Source organism: Anopheles marshallii, chromosome 3 (genome assembly GCF_943734725.1).
Source record: "Anopheles marshallii chromosome 3, idAnoMarsDA_429_01, whole genome shotgun sequence".
NCBI lineage: Eukaryota > Metazoa > Arthropoda > Insecta > Diptera > Culicidae > Anopheles > Anopheles marshallii.
In genome coordinates this window covers 40496205-40520693 of record NC_071327.1, presented here as the reverse complement: position 1 = coordinate 40520693, position 24489 = coordinate 40496205, and the positions used below count along the sequence as shown (strand labels likewise).

At 42.1% G+C, this 24489-nt stretch overlaps 5 protein-coding genes across 5 annotated transcripts; 3 read left to right on the top strand and 2 right to left on the bottom strand.

Annotated features, from left to right (window-relative positions):
• The first annotated feature begins 521 nt into the window (after positions 1-521).
• On the top strand, positions 522-1094 carry LOC128712598 (uncharacterized). Its single transcript, XM_053807489.1, has 2 exons — positions 522-597; positions 655-1094. The coding sequence occupies exons 1-2, from the start codon at positions 522-524 to the stop codon at positions 1092-1094; spliced, it is 516 nt and encodes a 171-aa protein (XP_053663464.1).
• A 1315-nt stretch (positions 1095-2409) lies between these two features.
• LOC128716282 (protein bicaudal D) lies at positions 2410-7224 on the top strand. The gene is made up of 10 exons (XM_053811203.1): positions 2410-2613; positions 4258-4623; positions 4685-4822; positions 4921-5078; positions 5161-5471; positions 5580-5770; positions 5854-6065; positions 6152-6633; positions 6736-6910; positions 6991-7224. The coding sequence occupies exons 1-10, from the start codon at positions 2410-2412 to the stop codon at positions 7157-7159; spliced, it is 2406 nt and encodes an 801-aa protein (XP_053667178.1). The 3' UTR covers positions 7160-7224.
• A 4303-nt stretch (positions 7225-11527) lies between these two features.
• Positions 11528-19451, bottom strand: LOC128711843 (5-hydroxytryptamine receptor 3B-like). Its single transcript, XM_053806729.1, has 7 exons — positions 19430-19451; positions 13189-13224; positions 12925-13097; positions 12794-12841; positions 12610-12725; positions 12168-12535; positions 11528-12090 (listed from the first exon to the last, which is right to left on the bottom strand). Exons 1-7 carry the CDS (start codon positions 19449-19451, stop codon positions 11528-11530), a joined length of 1326 nt encoding a protein of 441 aa, XP_053662704.1.
• Positions 15827-18029, bottom strand: LOC128711842 (transmembrane protein 62-like). The gene is made up of 4 exons (XM_053806728.1): positions 17829-18029; positions 16545-17769; positions 16171-16474; positions 15827-16106 (listed from the first exon to the last, which is right to left on the bottom strand). Exons 1-4 carry the CDS (start codon positions 18027-18029, stop codon positions 15827-15829), a joined length of 2010 nt encoding a protein of 669 aa, XP_053662703.1.
• On the top strand, positions 18649-22161 carry LOC128711841 (protein arginine N-methyltransferase 9-like). Its single transcript, XM_053806727.1, has 2 exons — positions 18649-18947; positions 20235-22161. Exons 1-2 carry the CDS (start codon positions 18649-18651, stop codon positions 22159-22161), a joined length of 2226 nt encoding a protein of 741 aa, XP_053662702.1.
• The last annotated feature ends 2328 nt before the right edge of the window (positions 22162-24489 follow it).

Here is a 24489-nt window from a genome sequence, read left to right as displayed (position 1 = left end):
TTTAACAGTGGAACACTGTTTCCTTCAAACGTAAACGGCGTACTGATCAGATACCTTACCACGGAAAAGCGGCACATAAATACCATGGAGAAATTAGGAAAACTTGAGGTTTTACTCCACACAACAAAGATCGAAGACACTTCGATGAGGGTTTTTTAGTGGGAAGCCAAGGTAACAAAAAAACAACAACAACAATTAATGACAATGGCTTGCTGTAGGACATCTTGTTTGACTTCATTCATTGCGTTTTTCACTTTAAAAAAAGAATAATACGCTTCATACTTCACATTCCGTATATCATTAATTGAACTGTAATCAAAATATCATTTACAATATCAAAATTTCGAATGAAACCAATAAAATTCAAACTATAATCCAACCGGTGCAGATAACCGGTTCAACAGAAAATTTGATACTTGGGTCTAACCAAACATTCGAAACTGTCATTTTTCAAGTTCAACGAGTTTTGCACCATTGTTTTTGGTTCGCTCTTCTAGTGCGGCAAGATTTCCACCTCTAATATGCCTGAAAGTAAATATTCTAGCCAGATTACCAGTATGAAGGAACTAAAACAAAAACTGAACACATTGCATAACGGTAAGACAACCGCTTTGCATTCAAATATCAAATATCTTTACAATCTGTTCTTTGTAGAGCAATCGGATGAAGCGCCGCTGCAACTTACACCATCGCACTGGGAAACCATTTATTGCAACATCAGTTGTGTGATGGAACAGCTGAAAATACATAATCTGAAAGCGCAACAACTTCAACAGACCGAACCCTGGTCCGAAAAGGATGTGGTAAACTTGATGAAGATTCTTGAGCTGGCATACAGTTGTTTCAAGGATTGCGCTTATATCAACCTACACGCAGACAATTGCGATGATGCTAGCAGTCCCACAACCCAACAACCCGTGTTTGGTGAGCAAATGGCCAAACTAAAGCAACAGATCGATTTAACTTCATTCGAAATAACCAAGCTACGAACGGTTAAAGAGGCTCTCGACAATATTTACTCCAATTATAATATTGAACTTGCCGTTTCATCGAGTGATCAGGATAACGAAGAGGAAGATGATGTATTCATGTGATGGTATGAGTGCGTACCGATACAAATATACCTTTTATTCCTTCAATGTGGTGTAATGAATATTTGAACTTAATATAATGTTTATAAATGGTAATATTATAGCAAAAGCAGCATTGGATTGCGATTCGTCCTTGTTGCTGTGATGTTTTCACCGCATTATGTGTGTTATATCGTTAAACAATGTACACTTTCGAGCTATTCTTATGCATGGTGAAGCAAAAGCCTTGCAATTACGTGCCTTGATAGAACATACAGCAGACAAAATATGGGTTCCATTCTTCAGTTCGTGTTCAAAATTCAACGAGCGTTTGTTTAGTGAAGCCGTGGCCACATAAAATGAATAATTTTTAAAATTTAATAACCGTGATTGCGAATGCGAACAGGAATAGTTTGCGATGAAGAATGTTTGCAAAATCTTGATAAACATATTTTTTAACGTTTTTTGTTTCTGAAAAATTCCAATACGATTATACTGAAATCTAAACAATTGTTCACTGCATGGTACTGCAAAAAAAAAACATTCCCGACTTTTATTTTTCTCTTGTTCAGTGATTTGCCCATGGTTGGCGCTGATCTCATCATATAAATGCTCCAAACGGACGTTTGAAGGACGCCAGCAGAATACACCAATCGACAAAAATAAAGCAACAACTGACGCCAGCTAATTTCAGACATGCCAAATTTTGTTACGTGGGAAAAGTTGCGTTCCGTCTCGCACTCTGCCGCGGTGGCCAACAATTTCTAAAAAGCAAGTGCAGTCGAAAGAAAAATCAGAAGGTTTTCCTGTTTTGATAGGTTTTTTTTCTATAAGCACAATACAACAGTGCTTTGTTTCATGTGCTCCATTCATCATTGGCTTCCGCGCGGCACAGTGATACATTTTCCGACGTACGCTGGAGTTCGCCGTTTTCGATGTTCGGAGTGAAAATAGAAAAGAGAAACGGCCAATGTCACCCAATCGTTTGAGGTGGCACAAGTGTAACACGCCTCCCAGCCGATGATACGGCGGAGAAGAAAAAACAGTGCTTATAACCCCCCAAACAGTGTAATGACTAGTACAGGTTTCTTTTATCGTGAGGACGCATAAAGCCAGCATTCCGCCACACCGAAGGAGGCAACATTCCTTTGCGTAACTTCTTCGACGCAGTGCCACTAGGTCTGGTGCACGAAGGGCCCATCTTCTCCTAGAATTACCACCACCGAACCGAACGCCGACCGTCGTGCCTCTCCGTTGATTGCTCTACCCTCCGATCCTATTGCGGAGCTAAGTGTTCTATCAGGAAGCCAACAAAAAAGGAACACACATATTACCGAAAATGACATCATCATCAGAACTGGACACCTTGCGGTCCGAAATCGAGCGCCTAACGCGGGAGCTGGACCAGGTGAGCAGCGAGAATATACAATCGGCCAAGTATGGCTTGGGGCTGCTGGAGGAAAAACAAAACCTACAAGTGAAATGTGAAGAGCTGGAATCGCTGTACGAGAATACCAAACTCGAACTCGACATTACACAAGAGGTAAGTTTTACATGTGTGTACATACAGTCCATTTGTGGTCATCCAAAAGCCAAAAAATGCTCTTCTAGCGGAAGTGTGCAGCTGTACGGTCAAAGTAACAACAGATGCACCACCAGGTTGCCATACAACCAAAGGGGAAAGAAAAGCCTATTGCCACGCCAACCTCTCCATATACAATTATAACAATCTAATGATTCACCGCACATTTTGGTCTCATTTCGTTTTATTTCATTTCACATCCCCATGGCACAAGCGAAATGGGTGAAATTTTCCGTTCGTGTTTTCTCGCCTATGGAGCCTATGTTTGGCGAAGGCGGTAGGGATGGCGGCAGCGCTAGGGGATTGCTTTCAGTTATTGTAACTTCCGATGATTATCACAATTTCATTTGAAATGCAATCGAAATTGTAACTGGCGACTTCGCGTTGATCTGTACATGGGACGCGCCTTTCAACAGGTTCAAACGGATGAACTATATTTTGAACATAATAGGCGCATTAAACCAAGGCACGACTGTGTGGCATATGTGTGGGTATTTTGGTCTCGTTCCCAGCGACTAACGAGACCCTTCAAACAAATTCGCGTGCTTCGATTGTTCAATTGCTTTCCAATTAGGAGATAAGTAGTGTGCTCATGGTACTATTCTTCTGCTCTAGTGCTATTGATCAATTTCATAACTGCAGGCGAATGGAGTTGTGCAAATAATTGTTTTCATTTCCTTCGGGGTCCGTTCGTCCAATTGTTCGTGGGTCATCTTCGTGCTTCAACAAGCATGGACTGTCGTCGGCAAGTGTGTGGCCCAAACTCGCAACAACCCACCCACAAATGTTACCCTGCAAGAAAGTGTGTATCACACCACACCTGGCTAACATCCAACACTTGCCACTCTTGCTCTTCGGATCGGGTGGAAATTCATACAGTAAATCAAAGCGAAACCAAATAACGCGTGTAACATGTGCAACGCGCGTTATGGTTGAATAGTTTTTATTTTCTTCTCTCCCTCCTGTTGTTTCCTCAAGTGCGATTTTCCTTCCATTTTCACTTGCCGTCGATGTTGCATGCCAGATAGCACCATAGATAAAAGCTCCACATTTGCGCACCGTTGAGCTAATTTATCCATACCGGCTCGTTTTGTCTGTGCCATCATACAAACGTGTAGGTCTGTGCTACACGGCCGGCAAATTCATTTTGAAGGTCAACAATAAGCACCACAACGGCGAAACAATTTAAAACGGATACGATGACGCTGCGCACTACCTCATCAAAGAAAATTTGTTTACAATCATTTAACGCAATAGTAGACGTTCCGGATATTGATCCAAGTAGGCCGTAGCTTAGCGAATGAATAGTAATCATTGTCGTTCATCTGTATCGAGCGTATTTGGCTGGAATATATTAACCTGTTGTGTCGATCTGTTTCGTTGTGTGTAGAGCATGGACACAATTCAATTCAGGATTGTGAACGATATTTCAATACCGTAAAATTGGTTTTGTAAAAATTTATGCAAAGACTACAAATCCTAATGAACTAACTAACTAATTAACCTATCCATCCTAAAGTAATATTCCCCTACAGAGCTTTTTATCCCAACGAAACCGAACTCAAGAACTATTTTATGTTCCGAACTTTCATTGGTTTGTTTTAGGCTTTACAAAAATTTCAAAAAACACAACAAGTCACCACGAAGACAGGCATCGAACAGGAAGATGCATTGCTCAACGAATCGGCTGCGATGGAAACATCCCTCAACATGCAGATCGTGGAACTGGAAAATGAAACCAAACAGTTGCGCCACGAGCTGGATCGTGTCACGAGCGAACGGGACCGCATGCTGCAGGAGAACGCCGAAATTGGGCGCGACAAGTCCGGTACCGAGGCGGAACGGGTGCGGCTTAAAGCCGAGCTGAAGGATATGAAGTATCGGGAAGCTCGTATGCTGGCCGATTATTCCGAACTCGAAGAAGAAAACATTTCCCTCCAAAAACAGGTGTCCAGTTTGCGCAGCTCTCAGGTTGGTCAAGACAGCGAAAATGCATGAAACATTGTTATTAACGCGATTCTTCTTCCGACAGGTGGAATTTGAAGGCGCAAAGCACGAAATCCGACGACTTACGGAGGAAATTCAGCTGTTGAATTCGCAAGTGGAAGAATTGGCTAGTCTTAAAAAAATAGCTGAGAAACAGATGGAAGATGCCTTGACTGCACTGCAAGTAAGTAATATAGATTGCGTCATCACTTTGCAAATCGATGTAAAACACAGAGCAGTAAATTAATCCGGTGTGTCTATTTTTCTGTTTTCTTTTGCAAGGTTGAAAGGGAGAATAAATACGCTTTGAAGAAAGAGCTTGATGCACATATCAACCGTGAATCGATGTACAATATAAGTAATTTGGCATATAGTATACGTAGTATGGAAGAAAATGCCCTAAACAGCAGTGACTGCGAAGAGGAAATACCATCATTGAGGTATGTTTGTTGTAAAATGTAAAGCAATTGGAAAGACATTCGTATTTATGCAATTTCTTTGGTTGAATTTCGTATCACGCAGAGATTCCACCCTAAAACGTTTGGAAGCTACGCTCGAGGCAGAAACAGCAGATCTGAAGTCACCCGATGGCACAAAGGGTGACCTGTTCTCTGAGATTCATCTGAATGAGCTTAAAAAACTCGAGAAACAACTGGAAACAATGGAAACCGAGAAGCTCTGCCTGACTGCCAATCTGCGCGATGCTCAACAGAATCTGGATAAAAGCCAGAACGATTTACAAAACTTTATGGCAAAGTTGATGTTGCTGGCAGCACACGTTGACGCACTGCACACGCTCAAAAAGCAGATTCAAATCGAAGAAAACATTACCAGTGAGTGTTTTTGCTAACTAAATGGTCTAACTAAACTTTCTGTACATTCATATATTTCATATTCGCACTAATCTTATATTATTTCATTTATGCACGTGCATCTTGTAGTGTCTGCTGCAAAGGACAAAGATGTGAATGACAAATTGAACGAAGCCATCATGCAGTACTCGAGCTGGTTTACACTAAGCTCGAAGGAAATTGATACTCTTAAGGCTGACTTGGCAGAACTGCAAAAGGGATTGAACTGTTCCGATGCAATGACTGTACTGCGTAATGAAATAACAAATCTAAAGAACAAGGTAATAATATTTAATCATGATTGCTTCCACCTTCTGATCGATCACTAATCCAACTTACACTGTTGCTACACTCTTTCTTTTAGTTACTGTCGGTTGAACAAAAGTCTTTAGACTTGCACAGTGACATTCAAGTGCTTACGACACTTTCGCAAACAGCCGGCCAGAGTTTGAACACGACACGAACTAATCTGGTTGCATTAAGCGACGATTTAGCGCAGCTATATCACTTGGTATGCACGGTTAACGGAGAAACCCCAAATCGTGTACTGCTGGACCACAAGAACGACGATTTAAGGTAACAACAGTATACAGCGCTAATATGCCAAACATTTTAACATTAATGACAATCATGTTATTGTTTATGTTTCTATGTATATTTAGCTTCGAGAACGATTCATTGACGGCGATTCAGTCGCAATTGAAATCGGACATACTCACTTCGAAGCCACACGTTTTTGAAGACCTGCAAGCACTGAGCGATGCAGTTGAGATTCGCAAATACGTTGACACTGTGAGTGATCAAATTCGGTACCTTAAAACGGCCGTCGAGCACACGATCGAGCTGAACAAGGATAAGGTGGTGACCGATTCGTCCGTTACGTCGTCGGGCGATGTAAAGGAGGCAAAGGAAGAGATTGCCGATCTGCACGAACAAATCATTAAGCTGCGCAGCCTCCTTTCGACGAAGCGAGAACAGATTGCAACGCTACGGACCGTTCTTAAATCCAACAAGAACACGGCTGAAGTGGCACTGACGAATCTGAAATCGAAGTACGAAAACGAGAAGCTGGTCGTCAGCGATACTATGTCAAAGCTGCGAAACGAACTACGCATTTTGAAGGAAGATGCGGCAACATTCTCCAGTAAGTTACAGTCCATTTCCCAACGTTGGTTATATAACATGAAACCTGTAGTTTATGTAATTACAACGTGCTCTGTTCATTCGCTCCTCTAAATAAATACAGGTCTTCGCGCTATGTTTGCTGCTCGTTGCGAGGAGTATGTGACTCAGGTTGACGAACTAACGCATCAGCTCGCGGCAGCTGAAGAGGAAAAGAAAACTCTCAACCAGCTACTTCGGTTGGCTGTACAGCAGAAACTAGGATTGACACAAAAGCTCGAGGAGCTTGAGATGGACCGGTAATAGAACGATGATTTTATTATACGAATACAAAGAAAAACACATTGTTAACTTCTTGTTTGATCGTTTACTTTTCTAGTGAAATGCGCCATGTGCGTCGTCCTGCAGCTTCTCAACGTGGTGGTGGTGGAGGCGGTGGAGGAGGAGGCGGAAAGTCGGCCTTCTCTCGCGGTCAGCCGGCCCGCAACAGCCTTCAAAACCCGAACAGCAACAGCAATAGTAACAATCCGAACCAAGCTTTCTTCTAACATAAGGTGAGCGTACAACGTAAAATTCTGGCGTTCCTTTACACACTGCTTAAGCTGTAAAGCGGAACATATACCGGGGTAAGGAGTTGTTGTAGTTTTAGGTAACGGTAAAGTGGAGGGATGAATTACAACCAAAAATTATCATCGGCATATGTGAATCTTTCATCGATCTCCTGGATTACGATTTGGTTGTGTCTTGTTTTACGCACTTTTCCGTAAACACAAAACGTTCAGAAAATACAGAGCTATGACCAGGTGGTCCGTCCCACCAATGAACGAATGAAATCGCGAAGTTGCGTTCCTGAAGTGAATGCAAACGACCATGTGTAGCTGTTTAACAAAGTAAAGCATATTTCCATCCATTAATGAAACGAACGAGAATTGAAAAAAATAGTTGCAATATACAAACTCGTTGTAAAACGTACTGAGCGGCGTATGAAAGGGTGGTTCGTGTGTGTGGGTGTGTGTAGGTGTGTTTCGGAGACAGGCAGCTCACAGATTGTCCGGTAAACCTGTGTAATTGTCCGAAGGACACAAACGAGCGCGCTTTAAGATATATTTATTCGCACCGAGTGTGGCAGCTGCAATAGTGTTTGAAAAATCATTGAAATTAACGACAAGCCCGAACGTATGGCCGACTGGTTTAAGTGAGGAAAACCGAGAGATGACTGATTAAGAGTTGGCGCAAACTGATGAAGGTACACGTTTCGTTTCGATTATATAAACTATTGAATATTAGAAAATGCTAATCGCACGGTTCGGCAACCTTATGTTGAACGGTGTTGGTGGTTGTGGTATGGATAAATATTGGATGACTATAGCAGCACAATAGCATGTGTAGCCACAGTGCAATTTATTTCAGAAGTTATAGATAGATGTTATTTATTAATTCTGCAGCAAACACCAGACCGATACTGTAACATAATTGTTACGGAATACTTTAACTGCAAAGAGACGATGGTGCGATTATCCAACTAACGGAGAAATTCTTATCCTTAACGATGCACTCATGTGACACAATTTAACGAAAGGGACCTTTTGTTCAACGGTTGTATTGGTGACATTGTAAAGCACATGACGAAATCTGGACCAACATTTTTACGACAATTTCCCACTCGTTCCTGATGCTGAGCCAATACGCATCGTAGTATTTTATCACGTATTTACTCACCGATGCTGCCATAAAGGTAAGCAAGGAAAGTGAGCAGCATGTGTGGTAAAGTGAATTTGCCAAACTTGCGGGATGCACTGGTATGGTGTGTAAAATTGATTTCAATCCTTCAAGATTATTTGAGACCATTGCTTTTACTGCATTTTACATATGAAGATAGCAATGGTACGGTACTTTTAGAGGACGACCGTTTTTTCTTGAACACTAAATTTGCAAAGTTTATCGAAAGGGTTGTTGGTAGAAAATCCTAGCAGTAGGAAATTGATCCTGTTCGGTGGATAGCATCGCGCTTCAGTTTTATATTCTATTAGGTCTTCCCTGGATTGTTAAAGTAACAGTCATTCGTTTAAAAATCGATTGTCTAATGCACTATAATCGCGGTAGTATGTTAACAATTAGGCATCTCTCACACTAGAAGCACGGAAATTATTTGCTAAGTGTCCGTTCTTCATTGATACAGCAACTAGTAACTATCTGTCCAACACAGTGCAGGTTAGGTTTTCGAAATTGTGATTTTTGTCAGTTACAATATGCAACATATTCTCACACACATTGATAGAGCAAAGTGAAATAGTGAAAAACTTAGGAAAACAGGTGTCAAAATTAATGATAAAAAACACAGAAACGAATTAGTCACCACTAGACGCACTCGTCGATGTAATTCTACGAGTGTGTGTCCTCATAGAAAGAAATCTTCTAATCGTCCAAAATTAATTATTAGAACGTTATATCCTCTAATCAATCCATTTGCCAATATTTTTGAGAAGAACAGGTTATGTGAATAATAAAGATATCATAACAGCAAAACTACATGCAAATTTAATGTAGCTGTTTGTTGTGTGTGTTGTTGAATCTGATCTTGGAGGAAACGAACAGCACAAACACACACGAATGCCACGAATTGTACCGGCAGAAAGAACATCGCATTAGCATATGGTGTCCGTAGAAATCCCGTAGAATTGGGTTTAAGGCAAATATTTGATTAAACATAACAATGTAAAAGTCTACCGAGCCATATATTTATTGTAACATAGTGGAAAGCAAAGGACAACAAATATTTCGAAGCGTGCAAATTGAACAAGAAAGCAACAGCTCTTATCGTTCTTAAAGTAATGTTTAAGAAAAATATTTGGAATGTCCAAGTGTTGCAAAAGAGAAATGGGTCAATATGACTAACACGTTAAATCCTGGCCGTTCTAAAGAAGAAAAAAAACTAACACACTAAACACGGAGAAACAAAATCGAATAAAAAAGGTTAATGTTCAAAGTATTGTGCAATAGCAACTAAGGACAGGAATAATTGTCGTCAGACCGATATTTCGTAGCTACTCAAATGAACAGCATTAAAATTAGCACAAGAAGATTACTACGGAATAATGCGATACGAAGTAACAGTATGAACTACGAAATGAATAATAATTAATCACCGTCCCTTTTTTGAAATGATGATGTTAGGCAGATGGCTCGAAAGAGTGTAATAATTAACTATACGAAGGTGGAACGACGCGAATGGCATTTTTTGTACTTACCTAGTACATTTGATATCAAATCGACATCACACGATAAAGGTAGAACAATTATTTAGAGATATTCCAGCATTGAAAACAAATGAAAGCAAAACACATTTGGATATCTCATGTATTGTGTATGTGTGTGTGAGTGTGTTTTCTCCTTTTATATTGTAATTATACAATGAATTTTGAAATCATGTAACACGTTTATGAGTTATCTTGAGCACACAACGAACTGCTAAGTAAATCTCAAGCATTGTGTGTTTTGATTTCGTTAAATAATTAATTGAATGTTAATTTCATTGCTATTCAAAAGGCAGGATAGGTAATGTTTTGTTAAATCGCGGTTAAATCGATTATACAATTTAAAGAACACATACTGCCAGTTTCCGGTATATGTGATAGTGTTGTTTCAGTATCAGCTAATTTTGTTACATAATCGGTGTAGAATGAAAGATACATCAAAATGTAAGCTGTAGAAGCAACACATAATCCGAAAATGGTAGTCCACAACTGAGTAAATTGTACTGCAATGCAGAGCAAAGATTAGCAGTAGTTTATCGTTTTCATTCTACTCACTGTAGATTAAATTATGAAACAAAACACACTCGTAATGCAGAATATTGTTCCACGGGATAACAGCAAACGATTGGAACATTAGAAAGGTTTTTGTACACGAATTACTAGCATGATATATGTAAACCTATGGAAATAGTTTCTACATCTCATTTCGATTGAAACCATGAGTTGTGTTTTACGAGTACTGAATTACCAGAACACTTGGTATATGCAGTGTGCAGAAATCCCTCCTTTCGTATCCATATTCGTAAGGTTATTTCCAGAACTATAGCAACATAGTGGTAGTGTTCATTTGTTTAGCAGCGGTTTAGTAGGTGTAGTGATAAATTGTAAGTAATTATCAGAAACAACAATCGTATTCCCTCCTAGCGTAGTGAAATTTATACAATACTAACCATAGTTTGTTCATTCGTTTGCTACGTCACAAGAAAACAATCAGGCATTGGTTCCCTACATGACTAGAAAAGTGGCAAAAAGAGTAGAGCAGAAAAGTAAACGAACAACCGTGGACTAACTGCCAAGAGACAATAGTAATCCACACATGTCCATTTTGTGTCTATTCTTCGCACAGGTTTGAGTAATGTTTTGTTTCTGTTGGACACATAGCAACCATTAAACTGGTAAACGTGGTAAAATGTTTAAAATGTGTTTTATTGTACTTACGTTCGTTAAATTTGTATTTTTCTTTGAATTGTTGAACATACAATGGAACGCCGATTGTACGGGTACCTGGTTATCCAATTTCAATACAACGTCAATTAGTTCAAAAAATAAGTAAAAACAAATTATACACTTAAGAAAGCTCACTACCCATCATACATTACACACTAATATTTATCACAAAATGTAAATGTGCCTATTTTCCGTGTTATGCGAGTAATTGGCGTTCCACTGTAGTTATCAAACCGCCGGTGTATTCGATAGATGTGTCGCTCCCACACGTCAGGACCGACCCATGTCATTTTCGACTTACAACAACAGACTATTTGTACTGATGTAACATTTTCAACTTCTAGTATTATTTATTGGTAGCCTTTTGCTCTTGAACATGCTCTTGGTCACGAAGAGCTATAGAGAAGGTATCTAACATCCGTGCAGAACACTACACTAACAAATGTACACGATGAACATCAAAAGGTAGGCAGTGAGCATGGCGCAGAAAAGGATACGATCAAGTGGCTGCACTACTTCCTGCCACTTTACCTCACAATCCTCATTCCCGTTAGAAGTCATATCATCATCGTGATGTCGTTGCGAGGCGACCGAAGTTTGTGTATGCTGGTCCGCTTGGGTATCGTCCCATTCGTTGGACAATTTTTCAATCTTGCTGCCTCCGTTCAGATACCCGATAGACATATATGAGGCGAGTGGGCGATTTTTCCTCAAAAATCCAATCATCTGCGCTACAGTTCGTGGACAGTGGGTAAATCGCCTCCTGCTGCTGATCTGACGTCGAACAAAATATGTCCATCCGCATACAATGGCTCCGAAAGAAAACGACCCGAACAATAGATATGCCAGAGAGATGACTGGTTTCATTTTCACAGTTCCGTACCAGTAGAGAATGACCAGGAAGAGGCTTTGCATCATCGTGCCCAGAACCACTGCGATCGTGCGTGCGCTAGAGTTTATGTTGAACCACAGACTGAACAAATTCAACAGGCAGAGCACTATTGTGGAAGAAAGAGTTACATATATGCAATTAGTAAAACGGATAGATGCAGAAAAAACTACATGTCACACTTACTGACGATAAACACGAGAAACACTACCAGATGTGAACCGATCAATCTCTCGATGACAATATCCATGCGAAACTCTGGGCTCATCGTGCTATTCACGGTGGCCATCTGGAACGAGGTAATTTTGAACGGCAGAAGCGAATAGCTCGGGTACGACAGGCGTCGCTGGAAGTGGAACAGCGATAATTGATTGGTATCGTACTCGACGGAATAAATACGCAACGTGCAAATCTTCGTATCGAAAGCCCAGTATCTCGGCTCTGTGTAGCAGTCGACGGTGAAGGTGCACAGAACCGTATAGATAACTTCCCCATCGTAGCTAAGATGACATTTCACACGAGAGCACTGTTTAGTGCTTTGAACGCGGGGCGACCTGAAACGATACCAATTAACGTTAACAGATAGAAACAATTTTACTTCGTTTGACACCAGTCCAGGGTAGCATACTTTTGAAACGATTTAGCCCCAAATGTAGGAGTCCAAAGATCCTGTTCGGAGACGTTAATAGTTTCTATATTACCACTGCTTCGTTTGTTCCAGTGCAGGAACGCGTCGTACCATTGCTGCAAAATACTTTCTACAACATCATGCCCTCAAGTGGTTAAGCGGTTAATTAAGAATTTCAACATACCATCAGCAGCTCTAGAGTTATCTCCAGCTTCGAATCGTCATTGCGAACCTGAATTTGACGAGTTCAATAAAATGAATCGTCCACCTTTTGGAACATGCTAGCTTAAACGCAAAAAAACTGGCACTACATACTTTTTCAACATTGATCACTTCAGCACCGATGTACATGGCGAGACGATCTTGTTGATATTTTACTGGCCGGTAGCGTGGGTTGTAGCTGGTCCCACAGAAGAGCGCATTTTTTAATGCTCCTTCCGTACTGTTTATTTCCATTTGATCCACACATAGGAACGGTTTTGGGTGCTCTACGAAACAAAAGAATACATTACGAAGAACGAACTGTTTGAATGCATCATTCTACAACAGTTAACCAATGCATGATGAGATGCTTCTTACCTGCAGCTAAAATCACCGTTAATCCAGCTAACAGCACTATTGTTCTAAATGTGACGATCATTTCGAACACTTTGAGATCCACCAAAAAAGCGTCTCTGTATAGCACAAACCTAATCCACCATCCACTATCAACTGCACCACTAGCGGTAGAATGCAGTTTTGCACGCTGCAATTTATGCCCCATGCTTAGCGCATTGTACATCTCGCGCGACGTTGAGAGTAACCGCATCATCAATCAGCACATTATTAGAATTAGTCAGCTGGATGCTGTTGGATAATGTGTTTTGTTGCGCAGAGGCTGATAAATGCATCATAAATGCACGTAAGCTTCGCATACAGTGCGGAGCTGCTGGGATGGAACAAGGCAGAACTGGTGGTGGCACTATGATCTAGGCTGCTTCAATGGTGGGTAGGAACGTTGCGTCATGTTGCCATGCGTATAATCATCGTAAATTGGAACGGAGACAGCTGCTTAGGCAGACGAGCAATAAAATTATATCTAAGTTGGAAGACGGAGCAGATTTAGGTGAAAAAGCTATTTATTTAAGCACAAATTGTTTGCTGCCACGAAGTGTGTGCAATAGCAAAGTGTTTTTTTCTGTTTTAACCGTTCGCTTTATTTCGTACACTGTATAGAAGCAATGGCATGGTTATCTCTTTTTATCAATTTACAAAAACTTTCGAAAACGAAGAATTTACTGCTTGCCAATTCTTCATGATGGGGCAGGTTTTTTAGAAGATGGTGGAGTCATTACTAAGGAGTTACTAGCTATTGCCCGGCTCCTATCTGCCACCTGAAAAAATATCTCGTTGATTTCGAGATAGCAAATGATAGCCAGGATGAACGGCTATTACACAATACGTTCATTCATTTATCAATTCAATGATGAAGAAAATTTGAGGTGCAGTAGAAAGATAGACAGTTAATGAATTGTTGAAGCAAGGATTAGTCGGAGTGTTCTTGCATATGGAGGAAACACGCATATTAGGTTTTTGCTGGATCACCAGCAAAGAATAAATGATCATCATTACAAACGATAGAGCAGACATCACTGATAAATAGAACAACAGGTAAGCAAAAGCACAAAAGAACAACAGGTAAGCAAAAGATCTTACATAAGCACTGGCCTTGGGGCACACCAGAGAAACACGGAAAACAGGCTGATGTCACAGAATTTTTTCTTGAATCTGCATTTGCGATTTGAAAGATAATAATTGATCTTGGAGCGATATCAGGAGAGAATTCTGATTTGGTTAATTTAATTTCATGAAATCTGTGACAAGCGCGTTTAAAACTAGTCTGGCCAAAAGTTTGTATCAATCACGTCCACTTGAGTACCGGAATCAAGGCGATTAAGGAAACAAAATAAAGGTTATATGAGGTTTGATGAAATTGATCAACGAAGCATTCACCGATCTGCAATCAAAAGTCAGTAAATACAGCAACATTACTTTAATATACCGATCAAATCAAAGCCTAAGGTACCCCCTCAAAAACGTGTTCCAACTCAACATTTATATAGTCCCAGTTCCAAATAGGTTTTCCGTCTAATGTTGAGGAACATCTCAGTCATGCTTTAGAGCAGGGGTCTCCAAACCTTTCAGCTCGCGGGCCGCATTGGTTGAAACTACGATAGCGTGGGGGTTTAACTAACACATTATATTACGGGTAATTTACACAGATGTTGCGCTCGAGATAGTTTGGAGACCCCTGGTTTAGAGGAATAGCTTAGAAGTTTTTTCGTGCCCCGCATGTATGGAAGAGCGATGGAGGAACCACAGCTAATGTAGCATGTGGAACTAAGGTGGACCGGATAGACGACGGAGCTAGATCGTGAGCTATTTCAAGAACAACTGCAGTAGAACACGACTAAGCTAAACTTGAATAGGTAGAAAAGTGATTAAGTGATTAGTCTTTCACAACAGTTGTACAGTATATTTGTAACAAAAACGCCGCTATTTACAAAAATGTTAGTTAGTACACCAGACGAAAACACCAATCGCGAATTAATACTTTTCTACAGATACATCATGGTACTCTAGCAGTACATATCAAACATATTTCACTAGAATTCCTATACACCTTGCTAACATCTTGTACACAATCTACAGCAAAATATTGAATATTGCTTATAAAAATTTGCAATATATTGTTAATCTCATTCTATAGCCTTTCTTTTCTTTTTGGTAATGTGACGGTGGTTGTTGCAATAATTATATTCTAAACGATTTTGATTTCCATTCCTCAGGCAAACTCAGTATTACGAGTTAAGTAACGATTTGTAGTAGATACAAGAACCGTGTTCATCGTACAATGTGTTCTCCCTGTGCGCTAAATTGATTGTGTTTGACAATGATAATGACTAGAGGTGCGAAGGGGTGAAAAATTGTGACCGCAACTACCGCTAATCAGTTTGGGCCGTTCATATACGATTTGGTTGATTTAAGTTCGTCCAAACGACATGTAGCACAAATGTGATTCCAGCTGAATACAGCTTTAGACTAGAGAAGGCAACGTGAAGTCGTGGAATATTGGGAGTAGATGGAAAACCACAACTAACAATAATACCCACGGTAAGGAAATTACTTTTCACACGCGAGAGGATTACTGTACGACGTCAGTCCCCTACCGACAGGATTAATGAGCTAAGGAAGAAAGTTTTGGTTCAGAAGACGACCAAACAGCTGAGGCGGATCGTAGACATTTTTCCGGAATGTAACGCGATTGGTACCACAGAATCAAATTTAATAATATCGACCAGGCCCGAAGTGGTGTGATGATGAACGCGAGCAATCCGTACGAGTTCCAAAATATTGCCGCCAGCAATACTTCTACGGTCATAATTAGAATAAATGCAGAATTTTTCCACAGCGCCATCATCCAGCCATAGTTCTTCTCTCCCGATCGTCGATAAAAGCTGGAAAAAATTAAAGATTGAACAGTGTTAGATGCTTTTAGCAAGGTTTTTTTTTCGCCCTTACCGCTGTACAACGTTGTTGGCAAATATGATGGTCAACGGTAGTTGACAGAGCATCAATTGAAAGAACCCGTACAGATATGTAAGTGTTCCGGGAAGAAAAGCATTATTCACAAAAATACCCCACACAAATACCACTCCCACGTGACCATCGATGACTTCTCCTATGGACCATGGTCCGCAGGTTAGGTACAGACAGTACCCCACAATGGGGAACATTAGGCGATCCACGGTCGATAAAATCCACATTTTTCGTATCCATCCTCCACAGCATACGGTACGGAGACGGGGCCTTGACAAAGTACCTTCTAAAAAATTAGGGAGAAAAAGAAGAATATAAACTCCTGTTGAACAACTGTTTCAATATTTCGAACATACTTCTGACGAGTGTATGCCATATCCGAAACACACACAGGGGTACCAGATAAATGATCAACGCCACACTGAAGAACGTCTGGAACAGCTTGTTCGTATCGTACATCAGCACTAGTTTCGCGAGGAAATCGAACTTCAACCGCGACCCATCCAGGGTAAACTGTTGCTCCACCACACGGCTTCTCCCGTCTGCGTCTAGCACGTAGATCAGTAGCTTATGAAGTCCACGCTTGTAGCGACTCGGTTCCCAGGGTACTACGAACAGTTGGTGGCTGGCTCGTTTACAGTCTTGCCAACTACCACCGTCTATTTTTGCCTGACATTCTACCACCTTGGCTGGCGAAAAGATAAGCATGCGTATATGCGTAGAATCCATTATCGATCGAAGATCTTCCTTTCCTGGAATGTTAAACAACGCATCCTTCGGATTTGTCACCAGTACCACCGGCCACTGGTTATGCTGGATGTCGACAAACGAGAAGTGACCGTGATCGAACGCTGCTAAGCGATAGCGCCGGTTGCGCATCCAATCGCCAAGCTCCAGCTCAAGAAAGCCTTCATCTTGCAGGGTATACATGCGCGGTACAGCTCCCCCAAGGGTATGAAAATGTCCTGAAAGATACGCGTAGGCTTCCCGGTATCGACCGATCAGATTACGGATTCCACCAGTACCTAATCCCGGTGTAAGAATGCACGAAGTAGGATAGTGTCCGAACCAGATGGTGTAATTCGTGTCGAGTTCACGGGATCGCTCGGCAAGATTTATCAGATGTTGCGTTTCATTACGCGACAGCATTCCAACGAAGTTGAAGGGCCGCTTAGGACCTGGATCCAAACAGGCATCTACCGCAATGAACGTATACCGTTCGCCTCCAGCCATAAGCTGATGCATGTACGATCGGGTATGATATTTGCCTTGTGCCGAATAGTTTGTGAATAGATCCTGACGTGTCTGCAAGGCGGGCACATTGAAATTGTCATGGTTGCCCCGGATGTCTAACCATACCGTTTTGTTCAGCACATTTGTGTCGCGCAGCACTTCGTGATACCAGCGCCATTCCTGTTCGTGCTGCTGGGAACCGAGAAAGTTGGACGTTTTCGCATCGGTAAGATCACCGGATGCCAGCACGACTGATGGTGCTATAATGTCGACAGTGCGATTGCAAAACTCTACCAGCTGCGGGACTCGGGCCGGATCCAGATACATACTGATATGTATATCAGATACCTAGAAAAAAAAAGAACAATTTCGTTTCTGATGTGCAAGATTCCCCTGTATGAATTCACCTGCAAAAACCACATCAAATGGTTGTGCTGATCATCCAACTTCAGCTGTTTGGGTTGCCGCTGATGTCCATCGTTCGATGCGGCATCAAGCCGGTTACTCAGTTGCTTGTCGATGCCAATCAAATTGGCAAGGTTCGCAACGAATATCGAAAACACCACAATAAACACGATCAAAGCGAAGGCAACCGTAGTGAAACGCATCGTGTACACACTGTTATCAATCCACCGTTTTGCGTGAGTAATTTAAGGCCGCGTAATCACTGAAACCCTGTAAGCGTGAGTTCTACGCATCCATTGAATTCAAATGAACCATATTTGCACACTGTTCTACTGTCACTTCAGCGCTGGGCCCATTTATTTTGCAACGTTGTTAAGAAACATATGGGAATGGACATTTATTTTATCGAATCTGCAGCCCAAAGCTCTTATCACTCTCGACGGACTCTCGATGATGACGGACTAATTTTTTCGTTTCGCTGTTGTATTATGAAAACAACGAGGCTGACCTTGAGGAGATGGATTTTTGACAGTTGTTGACGCCGGCGCACAGCTTTCTGTTTACAAACTATTCTCTCTCTTCCGAGCGGAAGTGATGGGAAAAAGTAGGCTTGTGACTGTGAACCAGTAGCAACAGCATTTGCAGACCGTAATTGGTGGCAGGGCACAGGCTACACATAAATCACTGCGTCGTCATCAAGAGTCTAAGCAGCAAAAACGCAGTATTGTTCGCTGCAAAGCGTGGGCCCCATCGACACATCGAAAATTCCCAACAAAAAAATACGGACCGCAGCTCAGGACGTCCGGGTTTCGTAATAAAAAGATGAGCAGTGATGAAGAAATCGGTGAATTGAAAGTTGTGTACGATTTCATTGCACAGGGCAAATTTAAGAAGGCTTTTGCCAGTGCCACGAAAGTTCTCGACCAGCGGTCGCCTCCATCGCCGGCGGCCGAAGAGGAGGATCCGTTGCGGGAACTGTTTCTGTTCATCGTGACCAAGTACGCGGAGCAGCTGGAGCAGGAAGGCAAAATCGAACAAGTGTTTGAAATCATCGAGCAAGGATTGGAATACTTCCCCGAACATCCGGAGCTGCTGAACGAGACGGGTGTGCGGTTGCAAAGGTAGGCGCAAATACAACCCACCCACCCCATAGCCATTGTGCGTCCTGCTGTAGTAGCATGGCATAGTAAACGCGCCCAATACGCACTAAGTGAGGTCAAGAGTGGGTCTTCCATTGCCAGGGCACACTCACGACTAAGCTATCTAATGAAGGACATTTATCGCTACCTGTCCCGTTGCCTTGCTGCAAAAATAAGGGCGAAACGAAAGATCAAAGAAATAGCCGTCCAGTTGTATACGATCGATAAAGGATTTAAGCTAGGATTCTTGTGGGACGTTGGGTACCTCTCGATGGACGATGTTAGGCAATTGCTTGATTCGTTGAAGGGAGCCAATTTGTTACAAAACTCGTTAGCAATTGTGCAGATAGGACAGGAATTGGGGGCGGACTTTGGTGTGTGCGATGTGAATCGATGGTATGTCGCGGGTCAACAAACATCACGGCGCGTCTTTATCGATGTGTCTGCAGGACACTCCATACCACGCACGGCGGACGAGCGTGTCATTACTTTGCATAATGATTTGGTCGATTTGTTACAATCTCAGCTCGCAACTATTAATCATGGTTCCCAAAGCACAACACAAATCGTGCAGTGGCCACTTGGTGACAATGTTTGCCGTACGAGTGCATACGGTTTATTCATTGGCTATCCCATAATATATTGGTATGAGACAGCAGCTACACAGGAGAACTGTTTATCGGAGGTACCTCTAGCCTTATTTCAAGCAAGATTTAAGCGACACGGGGATGAATCATTCGAACCATTTGTTTCGTTCAGCGTACCAGCCTTATTATTAAACGAAACGGCAGTAAAAACTGCCCTTACGTTATGGAAAAAATCTATCTCGAGAAGCAATTTGGAATATGTTACTTTCTCTAAAGTTTTTAATACTGTGATTATGTAACAAATTATGATGGGTTATGATGCCAAATTCTTTTTTCTTTCGGCATATGAATACAATTCAATACATTCAGTTACATTCAGTTCAGTTCCGTAGATAGTTTTATATAAGACGTAAGCAGCGATCCCTAACAATATAAAAAATATGATTACTCGATTATAAGATAAGCGACGTTAAAGTACGATAAATGAGATGAAAAGCAAATAAAACAGTGCACCTTCGAAAAAAAAACCGTCAACGTTGAGATGAGCTATTAAACTGGAACGAAAAAAAAACATAGCTGAGAAAAAATAAATAAACAGGAAAGAAATCAGGATAAGATGAGCTAAATTAGCTACACTTGACAGTATTCCTTTATGTTATCTCTACTGCATCTTACCTTTCAGATATGGCCGCTCGTTGGAGGCTTCCATCTGCTTCGAACGTGTGCTGTTGCAGGACTCCCGATACCTGAAAGCCTACCAAAATCTACAGAACACCAAGTGCGAACTCGTGGAACGATGGCACTTCCGTATGCTGAACGACGTTGTGCGCAATGCAGCGTTTCGAGCCGCGATCGAAAGTCAGATCGCCGAAGGATACAACGAAGTTCTGGACATCGGTACCGGCACTGGTTTGCTTTCGATGTACGCATTACAATGCGATGGCATCCGCAAGGCAGCAGCTTGCGATGGGTCGGAAATTATGGTGCAAATCGCACGGGACGTATTCGGTGCTAATGGGCTTAGCGATCGGATCTGTCTGTTTCAGAGCTATTCGCAGGACTTAAAAATCGGTGAACGATTCTCGCTCATAGTGACCGAAACGCTGGATTCTGGTGCGTTCGGTGAGGGAATTCTGGAAACGTTAATTCACGCCAAACGGCACTTGCTGCTACCGGAGGGGAAAATCATTCCGGCCAAGGTCACGCTGTACGCATCCGGATATCAATCGCGCGCCTTAACAGCAAGCAATATTTTAATCAACGAAGCTTTCATAGAGGATTTCTCATTGCCCAGCAATTGTTTGCTTTCGAAGGAAGGTACAAAGTGTTACGATGCGGAGGATATTGGACGTATTCAGGCAAACGATGATTTTGAGTTTGTGACCGATACCGTCGTCTCGATGGTGGTGGATTTTAACGATCTTGACAGTTTGGTGCACTATCAGGATGGTACGAAAGTGGGCGAAGTGGAACTGACCTGTCTGGACGATGGTCTACTGCTGGATGGTTTTGTCGTATGGTTCGACCTGCAGCTGGATGAGAACCAAGCCATCAGTACGGATCCAACCACTAGCACGTGCTGGAATCAGGCGATCTTTCGATTAAACCAGCGCCTTCCTGTTGCGAAGGATCAACGGTTGAAGCTGACGATGTCCTGCAAAGATGGTGCACTCTCAATTGCCCACAATTTCAACTCGGTAGAAAATCAGACCAATGTGCACGAACACGTTCTAGAGTTTCTCAACGATAATGAGTACTACAACAGCTTAACGGAGGCTACCGAAGCGCTCGACGATATGGAAAAGGTGCTTGATCTGTCGCTCTTTCCATACGCTGGCTTGAAGCTTTTGAAAGAGGGCAAAGCGCGAATGCTGTTCTGTCTCGATCAGGCGGAAGATTTGATTGAGTTCGTTGCAAATCAAAACGACATTCCAATGGGTAGCATCATGCTAGTCAACTCACTCCAGGAGATTTTTTTGCTGAACGACTATACGCTCGATCTGATCATTCTGCAACCGGTGGATGTTTTCGGACAGATAAACAGCGAGCACTTTTGCCTTTATCAATCGTTACTGGCCAAGCTAAAACCAATCGGTACGGTTGTACCTTCGTCGCTAGAGCTGCACGGCAGCGTTATCGAATCGGATTGGATCGTTAAATGCAGCCGCGTCGAAAATCCTGAACTGGAACAGTTTCAGATCGACAAGTATCTCGCTTCACTGGAAACGGAAAACCATCTAGACCTGGGCCCTTTTTCCTACCGAAATCTTTCTCCTACAATTAAGCTAGCAGACGTGCAATTCGATGGAAAGCTACACGAAACTGCATTGGAATTGGGGCTTGCCGAACCGACCGATCCGAAACGGGTACATGCCATACTGTACCACTACCAAATCGGGTTCACACCTGAGCGACCATTACTCGGTACGGATCGTGCCCAGTCCTTCGCGAAGCGATCTGCCTTCATCATTCCTAAATCTACATTCCACGGTTCGTCTGGAGAACCCGACGAACCCACTGCTGATCATGCACATATTGAGCAGCTATACATTACCGTACTTCAAAATCATGGAGTCATTAAATGTGATATTGCTTCCGTTGGACAGTAATGTAAACACAATGGTCTGCAAGGCAAATGTCACCTACTGCAGTATACCATTCACATTTTTTACTACCAACTCCTAGCCACGTGTAGAGCAACCAATAACCTCTGATTACACCCACCCACTATAGATGAAAGGAAATCACCTATGTAGCCCTGTGGTCAGGAGAACTGGGATGCTGAGATGGATTTTAACGTAGCAACTTAGCTTTAGCAGTGCAGTATTAGCAATCACAAGTAGCAATCGAACATAGTATGCATTCCCGTTGAAGCAAAAGCAATGTAACCCTTCATTCACTCTGTGAGTATGACACATCAAATAATGTACGGAACTAATTGAAATAGTTTTTCGGGTGTAATAGAAGCTTGAGGCGACACGGACGACTTTCCTATCGGGAAGTGCAGAAGCACGTGTGTATATTTTAGGTTAAGAGTTTGACATTTTTGTCTACAGTGTTTGCAAAGAAAACAGCTACACCATGTAGCTAACTGTCAGGTTGCATCCTGACACCCCTGCTCAACCGCTACAGTTAGCCAAACCAATGCTTGAGCAATGTCTACGAAAAACCGCTACTGGAAGACTCTTAGTCATCATATCCGCTTGTTGATCTGCAGATGGTATATACTTCAGACAGATTTTTCCTTCCCGTATCAAGTCTCGAAGATAATGGAATTTTACATCAACGTGTTTTAAGCGTCCAAAATCCTTCGACTCTTCAGCAATTCTTATGGACGACTGGTTGTCTTCGTAGAAACATATCGGCTCCTTAGGATCGTATCCTAAATCTCGCAACAGTCGTACCAACCACTGCTCATGACATGCAGCTACGCACAATGCTGCTAGTTCTGCCTCCGTCGATGAAAGAGAGACAACCTGTTGTTTTCGGGTAATCCAAGCAACAGTGCACCCAAAAACTTTGAACACTGCACCACTGATAGATCGCCTATCTACAGGATCATTTGCCCAGTCGGCGTCCGAAAACACTTCCATCGTCACTGCCTCAGGGTTTCCACGAAACACTAAGCCAACATCCAAAGTTCCCTTGACGAAGCGCAAAATTCGCTTCAAGTAAGTCCAGTGTAAATCCGTTGGGCAACTTTGATATTGACTGCAAATATTAACAGCAGCTGCCAAATCTGGTCGTGTAGTCAACGTAGCGTATGTCAAGCAGCCAACCAACTCTCGATAGGGTTGATTCGTTCGATCCTTCTCTTCACCGCGAGGAAGCTTCAAGTGGGTTTCCATTGGAGTTGATGCCACCTTACAATTTTCCATTTTAAATCGCTGCAATAAGCTTTCCAAATATTGCTTCTGGCTGATCTTCATCACACAGTTTTTCAAGTCATGATCGATGTGCATACCAAGGAAGTATTTTACTTCCCCTGCATCAGTCATCTCGAACTCATGTGCCAAACAGTTCTTCACCGTCTCCACCAGCCGCAATGACGTACCAGCGATGATAATATCGTCCACATATATCAGCATGATCACCAATCCTCTATCAGTTTTCCAGATGTACATACATTGGTCGATCATACTCCTTTCAAATCTCAATCTAGATTTAACGAATGAATGAAAACGCTCATTCCATGCCCTTGATGCTTGCTTCAATCCGTACAAACACCTTTTTAAACGACATACCAAATCTGTTCCTGTTTCATAACCTTCTGGCTGACGCATATAAATCTCTTCCTGCAGTTCTCCATTTAAGAAGGCCGTTTTCACATCCATTTGATGTATAAGCATCTTCTCATGATTTGCCATTGCGAGCACAGTACGTATAGTGTCAAGTTTCGCAACAGGAGAATATGTCTCACTATAGTCAAAACCACGTCGTTGACTAAAACCACGGGCCACTAGACGTGCCTTGTACCGATCAGGTTGTCCGTTTATTCCTCTCTTGATTCGGAATACCCATTTGCTGGTGATGGCTGTACGACCCAAAGGTAATTTCGTCAAAACCCAGGTATTATTCCTTTCCAGCGAAAACATCTCATCCTGTACCGCAGCTTCCCATTTGGGCCAATCATTTCGATTTCTGGCTTCTGCCAAGGAGTTTGGTACGTTTTCCACATATGCCGTTGCACTTAATGCATATGCCGCAAACTCGACATCATAATCCTTATGCCATTCAGGAGGTTTGCGGTTTCTTTGCGGTCGTTGCTTCGCACTTGACTCCTCACTACTTTCTGGCTCAGCTTCAGATTGATCACGGTAACCTCCCGATGCTGTTCCGCTTCCTTCAGAGAAACTCTCGAATTCGTCATCCGATTCTTCTTCAATTAATGTTTGAGGTTCATCATCATTTATCATTAACGACTCACAATTTTTATC

Coding starts and splice junctions, on each gene's coding strand:
- LOC128712598 (XM_053807489.1), top strand. CDS start 522: ATGCCTGAAAGTAAATATTCTAGCCAGATTACCAGTATGAAGGAACTA. Junction 598..654: donor ACTGAACACATTGCATAACG/GTAAGACAACCG, acceptor TGTTCTTTGTAG/AGCAATCGGATGAAGCGCCG.
- LOC128716282 (XM_053811203.1), top strand. CDS start 2,410: ATGACATCATCATCAGAACTGGACACCTTGCGGTCCGAAATCGAGCGC. Junction 5,771..5,853: donor TAACAAATCTAAAGAACAAG/GTAATAATATTT, acceptor TCTTTCTTTTAG/TTACTGTCGGTTGAACAAAA. Junction 6,911..6,990: donor GAGGAGCTTGAGATGGACCG/GTAATAGAACGA, acceptor TTACTTTTCTAG/TGAAATGCGCCATGTGCGTC.
- LOC128711842 (XM_053806728.1), bottom strand. CDS start 18,029: ATGCGTTTCACTACGGTTGCCTTCGCTTTGATCGTGTTTATTGTGGTG. Junction 17,770..17,828: donor ATTTGATGTGGTTTTTGCAG/GTGAATTCATAC, acceptor TTTTTTTTCTAG/GTATCTGATATACATATCAG. Junction 16,475..16,544: donor ATGGCATACACTCGTCAGAA/GTATGTTCGAAA, acceptor CTAATTTTTTAG/AAGGTACTTTGTCAAGGCCC.
- LOC128711841 (XM_053806727.1), top strand. CDS start 18,649: ATGAGCAGTGATGAAGAAATCGGTGAATTGAAAGTTGTGTACGATTTC. Junction 18,948..20,234: donor ACGGGTGTGCGGTTGCAAAG/GTAGGCGCAAAT, acceptor CTTACCTTTCAG/ATATGGCCGCTCGTTGGAGG.
- LOC128711843 (XM_053806729.1), bottom strand. CDS start 19,451: ATGACACGCTCGTCCGCCGTGC. Junction 12,842..12,924: donor AAGTGATCAATGTTGAAAAA/GTATGTAGTGCC, acceptor CGTCAAATTCAG/GTTCGCAATGACGATTCGAA. Junction 12,536..12,609: donor GGGGCTAAATCGTTTCAAAA/GTATGCTACCCT, acceptor GTATCGTTTCAG/GTCGCCCCGCGTTCAAAGCA.